At 40.6% G+C, this 10,295-nt stretch overlaps 1 protein-coding gene across 4 annotated transcripts in view; it reads right to left on the reverse strand.

Moving 5' to 3' along the window:
• SETD9 (SET domain containing 9) overlaps nt 1–9,955 on the reverse strand; it is a 28,150-nt gene extending 18,195 nt beyond the window's left edge. For 3 of the 4 annotated variants that reach the window (XM_020997482.2, XM_020997465.2, XM_020997517.2), the window contains exons 1-4: nt 9,820–9,955; nt 5,287–5,651; nt 2,581–2,704; nt 417–532 (exon numbers count right to left, since the gene is read on the reverse strand). In XM_020997482.2, the coding sequence (XP_020853141.1) occupies nt 417–532; nt 2,581–2,704; nt 5,287–5,651; nt 9,820–9,920 (706 nt within the window). In that variant the 5' untranslated portion in view covers nt 9,921–9,955. Of the gene's footprint in view, nt 1–416; nt 533–2,580; nt 2,705–5,286; nt 5,652–9,016; nt 9,153–9,819 lie in introns of all 4 variants that reach the window. The other variant, XM_020997507.2, reaches the window with a different exon arrangement.
• Between the last annotated feature and the right edge of the window lie 340 nt (nt 9,956–10,295).

A 10,295-nucleotide genomic window follows, 5' to 3' on the forward strand; every position in this document is an offset into this window, starting at 1 on the left:
TCCTGGGTCATCTCCAATTGTCCTGATCCATATTTGGCCACTGGACCCAGATGGCTCCAGAGGAGAAAGTGAGGCTAGTGACTTTGCAGAGCCCTGCCTCACTTAAATCCAATTCATTTGCATGTCATGGCATCATCTCCCTGATGTCATGGTCCTCTTCCAGAGCAAAGGACAAACAGTAAGACTAGGACCATTTTGGCAATGTTGTAGAAGGGGGTCTTCTTCATATATGGGCCAAACAACATGGCCTTGAGATCCTCCCCAACTCTAAGACTTGATCCTGCTTCAGGATAATGTATGCAGAGCACTTGAGAAGGTGCTAGATAAACATAAGCTGTAGTGGCAAAAGCATTCATTTACACATTCAGCCATCCCTGTACAAACCAGATACTCCAAGAAAGCTCATGATGGCTTACCATTGGAGCAATTGTTAACATACTGTCCCACAGCCAGTGGATTTTGTACCTCTGACGTCAGCCATGTACTATCACTCATTTTAAAAGGGCCAAGTTGGTCCCTCCCATTGCATGACCTAAAAGAGGTAAAAACATTAGCTCAAAGATTGATCTCATCTAACTCAAAAACACAATTTGAAAACATTATTAACACTAGAATTCTAATTAAAATATTTTTTCCATCTTTCTACTACTCAAAAACCTCAAAAAATCAGATTCTGCACCACAGTGCCATTCACCAAATATTACTTATCTATTTCATAAGGCAGTTAACACACAGGGGCTCTTAAACTGGATTTTTATCTTTTTCTCATTAATTTATTTTTAGTTTTCAACAATACGCTTTTGAGTTTTACATTTTTCTCCCTCTCCCTTTTCCTCTCCCCCTCCCCTCCCCAAGATGGTGTGCAATCTGATATAGGCTCTACATATACATTCCTCTGAAACATATTTTCACATTAGTCTTGTTGTAAGTAACCGGATTTTTAATCCCAGGACAAGGTGTAGTAGAAAGAATATTCAATTTAGGGTCAGAAGATGTGTGCTAAAATCCTGGCTCTACTACTTACTGGCTGGCTACCTTGGATGGGTCATTTAACCTTTTCCAGGCCTCAGTATCCCCAGATATAAAATAAGAAGGCTTTACTAGATGATTCCTAGGGTCCTTTCCAGACCAGAATCCTACATCAGGAAATAAATATTTATTAAGCACTTATTTTGTGCCAGGTACAGTGCTCAATGCTGGGGATACAGAGAAAGGCAAAAAACATTGTCCCTACTGTCAAGCAACTCACATTATAATTGGAGAGACTGTAAGCAACAACTATATACATAGAATATGTGGGGAGCGAGACTGGGAAGTAATCAAAGAGAAGGAGCATTAATGGTTAGAGGAACTGGGAGAAGGACTCCTGAAGAAGGCAGGATTTGAGGTGACTTGGGAAGGAAGGGAGGGGGCAGAGGTGAGGAGGGGGAGCATTCCAGGCATGGAGGACATCCAGTAAAATGGCACCATATCAACCACTCTGGAGAATAATTTGGAACTATGCCCAAAGGGCTATATAATTGTACGTACCTTTTGACCCAGCAATACTACTATCAGGTCTGTATCCCAAAGAGATCAAAGAAAAGGCACAAAGACCTATTTGTACAAGAATATTTATAACCACTATTTTTGTGGTGGCTAAGAACTGCAAATTGAAGGGCTGACCATCAGCTGTGGGAATGGCAGAATAAGTTGTGGTATATGATTGTGATGGAATACTATTGTGCTAATAGAAATGATGAGCAGTATTGTTTAAGAAAAATCTGGGAAGGCTTATATGAATTGATGCAAAGCAAAGAGAGCAGAACCAGAAGAACACTGTATACAGTAATAGCAATACTGTAACAAAGCTCAGCTGTGAAAGATTTAGCTATTCTGATCAAGACAGTGATCTAAGGCAATTCCAAAGGACACATGAGGAAAATTGCTACCTACCTCCAGAGACAGAACTGATAAACTCTGAGTACAGACTCAAGAATACGTTTTTTCCTTTATTTTTCTTGGGGTTATGTGTGTGTGTGTGTGTGTGTGTGTGTGTGTGTGTGTGTGTGTGTGTGTGTTTTTCTTTTGCAACATGGCTAATATGGAAATGTTTTGCATGACTACATATATATAAATAATCAACATCATCTTCCTGCCTCCTCAAGGGGTGAAGGAGCAGGAGGAAGAGAATTTGGAACTCAATTTTTTTAAAAAAAATAGTCTATTTCCCCCCAATTACATGTAAAAACAATTTTTAACATTCATTGTGTTTTTTTTAAGTTTTAAGTTCCAAATTCTATCCCTCACTCCTTTCCCTCCCCCCTCCTTGAGAAAGGAAACAATCCGATATAGGTTATAACTGTACAATCATATAAAACATTTCCATATTAGTCATTTTGTACAAGAAAACAAACAAAAAAAGGAAGAAAATGAAAAACAGTATGCCTCAGTCTGTATTCGGATGACATCAGTTCTTTCTTTGGAGGCAGATAGCATTTTTCATCATGGGTCCTTTGGAATTGTGTTGAATCACTGTCTTGATCAGAGTAGCTAAATCTTTTACAGCTGAGTTTTGTTACATTACCATTACCAACTTACCTGTACACAACTTTTGATATTCCTTTATCATTTCCATCAATAAGCATCCCATCTAGGCATCTAAAAATGAATGGATTTCCAATGGACTGGAAAAAAATTGGCTCATGCTTCTGATATACTGTACCTATTAACACAACAAGACATGAACATGTATATATTATAAATACAAACATCTGGACAGTTTGGTTGTGAGGAAAACCTCAAGACTATTTCTTTTTCCTAACATACTGTATTCTATCCTTTTGCAAAATATCTGAAGGAACTTAGAATGCCTAAGATGCATGCTTCTAATCTTTGTTGGTAGGATTTCAGATTAACCTCTCTACCTCAAACAAACAAACAAAATTGTTAGAACATTAAACTTTATCCTCTCTGATTTCTGGACAGATCTTTGTGAGATGTTAAAGTGTCTCATCACACAGCAGTTAAACCTGTAAATCCAACAATACAAAACAATTATCTTAGCAACCAACAACTTCAGATTTGGGGGTCTTTTTACACATCTAATTTTTAAGAGGTAAGTATTTAGTTTCTATTATGAGGCCTTTGAAAAATGAGTTTAGTTCATTTGAAGGAAGAAAGGAAACAGTAGCTGTTGTTCAATCGTATCTGACTCTTCATGACCCCTTATGGGGTTTTCTTGGCAAAGATACCAGAGTGGTTTGCCATTTCCTTCACCAACTCGTTTTACAGATGAGGATCTGAGGCAAACAGGGTTAAGTGACTTGCCCAGGGTCACACAGCTAGTAAGCGTTTGAGGCCAGATTTGAACTCGGGTCCTCCTGACTCCAGGCCTGCTGTTCTATCCATTGCACCATCTAACTGCCCTCCAAAAAGCAGTATGATGTAGAGGGGGGAAAAAAAGCCTTACTTTTGGAGCTAGCAGTAGATGTAAGTTCAAATCCTGCCCTGACACTTGCTAACTCTATAACCATAGGTTAGTCACTTAACTCTCTAAGCCCTGGTTTTCTCATCTCTACAATGCAAAGAATATCTGTAGCATAGACTTCAAGGCTTTTGTGAGGATCAAATGAGATGTTTATGGGTTCTTGCAAACTGTAAAAGCACTAGGTCAGGCACCATTTTCAGTAAGAGAATATAAACAAAAATCAACATAAATTTTCTGACTTCCAACTTTGAGAAAGTTTATCATTTAAGAAAACACTCAAGTATTTTTTTTTCAATAACTGAAAATGCCATAGGTAAATATATTCTGTGGTGTATTCTGTAGTCACTGTACAGTATAGAAACTCCTTCCAAGTGATACAGATAAGACAATTTGCAACTTAGAGTCTGGAGAGACTTGTTTGGCACACTCAGAAGTTAAGTACTCGCCCTGGGCCACACGGCTAGCATGTGTCAGAAGCAGGACTCAGATTCAGGTCTCCCTGCCATAGAGATTAGCCCTCTATCCTCTGTGTCCACAGCCTTTCACTGGAACTGATAATTTTCTAATTGCAAAAAGAATATGAAAGTTCTATTAACTTACCCATGAGGTGTTAAGTCTATTTTCCATACTGTTATCTATACTTGTAGTTTTCTAAGCTTATGTGGCTTTTTCTGTCTGCCAAATAGTCACTCACACAAATGTGCCAGTGCAGAAATTAGAACATTTTCCTGAGTCTATGTACATTTAAGCTAAATAAAAACATTTACTGTAGTAAACATGCCAAAATATTATTTATGAGTAACTTCAGTTCTATAGCATCAAACTTGAGTTGCATGTTAATATGTAAAAGATGCGTCATCTAGTTAGCCTGGGAAAGTCCCAGTGTTAGAACTCTATCAAAACAGTTCACAATTTTTCTGTGATTTAGTATACATGCTCTAGGGAGCCTCCTGAGACACAGAGTTGTCCAAAAGCATTCAGCTAGTAGGTATCAGAGGTAGGTGCCAGAGTCTAGGTCTGCAAGCCCAGTGCAGCTGTACCACACTAAAACAATGTACTGAAGGAAGAGGGGGGAGGATGGTGAGGTGGCAGCTAGGTGGTGCAGTGGATAGAGTACCTGGAGTCAGGAGGACCTGAGTTCAAAGCTGGCCTCAGACACTTGACACTTCCTAGCTGTGTGCCCTGGGCAAGTCACTTAACCCCAATTGCCTCACACAAAAAGGAAAAAACAAAACAAAACAAAAAAGTATACCTGGGAAATGTTTAATGAAATAAATAAAAATATAGTACAACACAGATAATGCCAATTTGTGGTTTTCTAAGTCAATTTGGGGCAGCGAGGTGGCACAGCAGATAGAGTACTGGGTTTGGATCAGTAAGACTACTTAGAAGCTGTGTGACCCTGGGCAAATCATTTAACTCTGTTTGCCTCAGTTTCTTCATCAGTAAAAGGAACTGGAGAAGGAAATGGCAAAACACTTTTGTATCTTTGTCAAGAAAACCCCAAATGGGGTCACAGAGAGTCAAACACAGGTGAAAAAAGACTGAATAACAACAAAAAAAGTCAACATGTAGCATGCAGGGATTTATTTATATTTGAGTTTGGCACCACTGCATACCCCATTGCCTCTATTAATACACAGTAAATTTCCAAACCAGGATGATGATCTATAGAAAATAGAGGCTGGGCAATGCTCTCAGGACAGGTGTTAGCCATTTTTACTAAATCTACTTTCATTTAATTCATTCAATAAGCATTTACTAAGCATCTCCTATGTATCAAGAGCGTATTAGTAAGTAATCGAACATGTCAGTACCAGGATACATAGACACAACTGTTCCTTTCGGCACAAATCCTTTGGTAACAAAGACTCCTTTTCCAGCAGAAATCAATGAACTAGTTTCTCGGGAAATACTGAAGCCCAATGTATTAAAGAGAACTTCTCCAGGCTTGTAGATCTTTTGTTGCTGAGTGTTGTATCTGGGCTGTTCCGTCCTTTGATGAGTGACCAATAAATCCCGATATTTTGATTTAATGGCTTCTGGAAGCAAGAGAAGGATGTCTGTTTGTCTGCTGAAATTACTTATAAACAGAGCCTGAAAAACTTTCAGTAATGTTCCTAGGACATCTTCGTCTGGAATAATTTTGTCTTTGGAGTCCTCTGGAACATATCTCAAGGTCCTAAAAAATGGGAAAAATGACTGTTCATTATTCTCTGCCAGGAACCAAGGGGAAATCATTGCCATCATCTGATAAAAAGTTTGACTTTTTTTGATGGGTTTAAGGTTACTGGGCCCAACTGGGAACTGAGATAACAAATGCTCAAGCATTTGAAGGCCATAACATCTAGAACTATTTGGAATAGCCTGACTCTGCAGCTAGATTGAACAGTACCCCTTGGTCTAAAAATGAGACTTCCCACTTTCCACTTGGGATCCTCATATCCCAATAGGTCTTTCTATAAACATGTTGTAATCTCAGCACAGGGGAGAGATGTCACATTTATGCATAAACTCATAGGATCATAGAACTAGAGCCTGAAAGGAACTCAGAGACCTATGATATCTCCTTGTAGCATGAAGATGACCCTTAGTCCATTGTATTTGGAGGTAGAAGAGAACTCAGGGACCAGGTTACACCATTATACAAACAGGGAAATTGAGGCTCAAAAAAAAAAAGCAAAATGATTTGCCCAAGACTGCACAAGCAGTAAGGAGCAGAACCAGAATTCTAACCCAGATTCTCTGACTCTTAAGACTTGTTTCCTTTCCACGACTCTTTACCTCCTCTTCTGGAAGTCCTGAAAGGTGCCATACAGAGCTGGAAACTCACTGGGGACAAGTTTGGCAGTGGACTCTATGGTGTATGTGTTCTGAAGACCTGTTTAACTAGGTATGGAGATGCTCATGACCAGATGCTTGGTCTCAAAGCAATGAAATTTTCCACCACAAACTGTGAAGTCTTGATGATATCACATTTTGTGTTGGTAGAATGAGTGCCCAATGAAATCACAGACTTTTTCAAAGTACTAAAGTATGCTAGCCAAACAATTTCACCCTATTCTTTCCCACTTCTATCTGCTCGACTTTGGGGAGGTTAAACTAATTTCTAGATTTTGTCTTTTCCTTTCTGCAAGGCAGGTAAATAATTCCTGCCTAAGACTTCAAGTGTATAAATTCATTAAATTTATCTGAGGCAAAGCAAAAACTCCACTCAATTTGTAAAAGACAGAAGTTAAACAGTATCTGTGGGTTGTTATTGTTCAATTGTTTCAGTCATGTCCAACTTGGAGTTGTCTTGGCAAAGATAGAGTGGTTTGCCATTTCCTTCTCCAGGTCATTTGACAGATGAGGAAACTGAGACAAACAGGGTTAAGTGACTTATCCAGGGTCACACAGCCAGTAAGTGTCTGGGAGATTTTAACTCTGGAAGATGAATCTTCCTGACTCCAAGCCTGGTGTTCTATCCACTGCACCATCTAGCCGCCCTGCAAGTTACTAGAACTTAACAGTTCTCTCACACTGTGGGTGCTTACTCAACGTTAATTGATTGATTTCATTGTTTTTCAGTCGTATTCAATTCTTCATGGCCCCATTTGTGGTTTTCTTGGCAAAGATACTGGAGTGGTTTGCATTTCCTTCTCTAGCTTATTTTACAGATGAGGCCAACAGGGTGACTCACCCAGGGTTACTTGCTAGTGTCTGAGGCCAGACATGAACTAAGGCAGTTGAATCTTCCTGACTCCAGGCTCAGCATTCTATCCACTGTGCCATCTAGCTGCCCAATTTGATTTCATTTTCATTCAGCTTATTTCTTCGATTTGACTAACAAATTATTCAATAAAATCTAACACAGCACTAGTTCCAATCTTTTATCACTAGTTAGAAATGTTTGTATTTCTTACGACTATAGATGGCTTTAATTTCTTCATCTGAGAACTGCCTGTTCATATCCTTTGATCATTTATCAATTGGGGAATGACATGTATTGTTATAAATTTGACTTAATTCTCTATATATTTTAGAAATGGGGCCCTTATAAGAGACTGGTTGTAAAAATTCCTTCCCAATTTTCTATTTTCCTTCTAATCTTGGTTGCATTGGCTTTGTTTGTGCAAAAACTTTTCAATTTAACGTAATCAGAGTTATCCATTTTGCATTTCGTAATATTCTCTGTCTCCTGTTTGGTCATGAATTAGCTTCTGTTTTCCATAAATCTGATAGGTAAACTATTTCTTACTCTTCCAGTTTGCTTATAGTATCAGCCTTTACATCTAAATCACAAACCCATTCTGACTTTATTTTGGTATATGGTGTGAGATTTTGGTCTATGTCTAGTTTCTGCCATACTCTTTTCCAGTTTTCCCAGCAGTTTTTGTCAAAGAGTGAAGAAATGTTTCTATTTCTCCAAATAGCTTGTTTAATTTGCCTTTATGGATTTATGTCTCTAGTATAAGAGTTATACAACTCCAATGTTGATTTTAGGGTAGGTGATGGGCTTGTGAATTTCATCAAGTTCATTAATCTCTCCAGACCTCAGCTTTGTCATAAGTAAAATGGGAAGAAAGGGTTGCAGTAAATAAATGAACTTTAAAATCCTTCCCAACTCTATCCTATGATCATATTTTAAATAGGTTTTTCTCAGATATGAGCTTATGTGTATAGGTTACTTCCTTTTGTGTTGTGTCTCCCTATTAGGCTGTAAGCTTCCAGAGGGCAGGTACTTTTTAATTAATTGTATTCCTGTTGCTTAGCACATAGTAGGTGCTTAATAAATATTTACTGGATCAGATTTTTAAAAATACAGCCTTGAATCTGCATAATTGCCAAATTTATTATTTAGGCTAGCTGTTATTTTTCTATTTGTAGAAGAAAGCAGTGCCTTTTTTTGAGGAAGAAATTCCAAAATTGTGATTCTGACTTTGCTGGTCAGTGGCAGAGCCCAAGACTCCTCAGATTTGGTTTCCTGTTCACTGAAATGCAAATTCTCCCTCCTCTACCCTGAAGTTCTTTTGAAGATGAGGAAAAATTCCGGTGGGGAAGAAGAAGGATGACTAGGGTAAAACAACCAAAGGCAACAGCAATAAAATATAACATCCCTCTTCCCCTTCTCCCCCCAAAAAGAGATTCAATATAGTGCCAGGAGAGATAAGGTCTGATGCAAAGTCCTAATATTTACTGTGTGATGGACAAGTTACTCAAGTTCTCAGTCACAGGTTCCCCTAACAATTGCACCGTCTGCCTGCCTCACTGGGTTCTTGTGAGCACAAATGAGGTGAAGGCACCCTACAAACCTTAAGGCACTAGTGAGTTGTTATTATTGGAACTGGGAAAATAACTCCACCTTCCTAAGCCTCCTTCCCCACCATCTGTAAAACTGGGAGAGTAATTCCCTAGCTTGCTTCAAGGAAGTGATTCGCATATCGAGATACAAACTTAGCTGTTTAATGCTGTTATTATCCTCCCAAACCAAGGCGGGAAGGGATTGTTGGATTGCAGTCTTCTAGCTGGAAGCTTGCTGCTGTCAAAACCTTTCATGTCACACACCTGGAGGGGTCTAGAGGAGGCATCGGAGCAGTACAAAAACACAGAACTCGATACAGGTTCTAATCCAGGCTCGGCCACTTTATTCGCCAGACCTCCCATCAAGTCACTAAGCTTCCCTGGGCCTCAGTTTCCTCATCTGTAAAATGAGACATTGGATTTAGATGTCTCTTTCAGCTCCAAAGCTTTTCTTAAAACACATTTTTATTTTTTAAAAATTTAAAGTCAAGGTTTTATTTTCAAAACCTTTAAAATAAAATTTAAAGTCAAAGTTTTATTTTCAAAATAGTTAAAATAAATTTAAAGTTTTATTTTCAAAATCTTTTAAAATACATTTCATTTTATTTAATCTTCCAACATTTTATTTATTGTTATCTGTTTTTACATCCCCTACGTTTTCCATTGTCTCTTTCCCCCTTTTCCCCTCCCCAAAAGTAATTCTTTATACTAAATAATAAAAACTCAAAACCAAAAACAAACACAGTTCTAAGTGCAAGATCCTAAGCGCAGGAAAGAAAGCGCAGCCAGGAAGTCGAGGACTCCCCGGAGCTCGCAGGGAGAGCCCGCCCCGCCCCAAGCCCGCGCCAGCCCCGCCCACGTCCCCTCCCCCTCTCCCCTCCCCTCCCCTCCCTCCCAAGCCCCGGGCGCTCAGACTCGGATCCCGTCCTCAGGCAGGAGCTCCCAGCACGCGCGCGCGCCCGGCCCGCCCAGAGCCGAGCAGCGCGGGGCAGGCGCGCAGCAGGAGCAGGGCTCTGCCGGGCCGGCCCGAGGGTGAGGGGCCCTGCTGGGAGGAGCACCGTCCTCACCTCCGGTTCTGGCTCAGGTTGAGTGCGATCCAGGGCACGAACCGGTATTTGTAGCGGTGCCACCGCTGCCGCAGGACCCGGAGCAGCGTGCGGAACAACATGGAGCACCCACCGAGGCCCCTCCTCCCTCCGCCTCCCGGGCCCCTCCTCCTCTCCTCCCCCTAGCGCTGTCTCTGGCTCCTCCTCCCTCCTCCCTCTATAACTATTCCTGGCTTCTCCTCCGAGGACCGTCTGTGGCTTCTCTTCCTCCCTCCGCCTCCCGGGCTCCTCCTCCTCCTCCCCCCTAGGGCTGTCTCAGGCTCCTCCTCCTGTCTCCTCCCCTTTCTCTCCCTCCTCCCTCTATAAGTATTCCTGGCTTCTCCGAGGACTGTCTCTGGCTTCTCTTCCTCTTCTTCCTCCTCCATTAGGCTTATCCCTGCCTCCTCTTCCTCTCTTCTCCTCTTCCTCCTCCTAGGACTATCCCTGGATTCTACTCC

This window comes from Phascolarctos cinereus, unplaced genomic scaffold, assembly GCF_003287225.1.
Source record: "Phascolarctos cinereus isolate Bilbo 61053 unplaced genomic scaffold, phaCin_HiC Scaffold_4;HRSCAF=312, whole genome shotgun sequence".
In the NCBI taxonomy this organism is placed as follows: Eukaryota; Metazoa; Chordata; class Mammalia; order Diprotodontia; family Phascolarctidae; genus Phascolarctos; species Phascolarctos cinereus.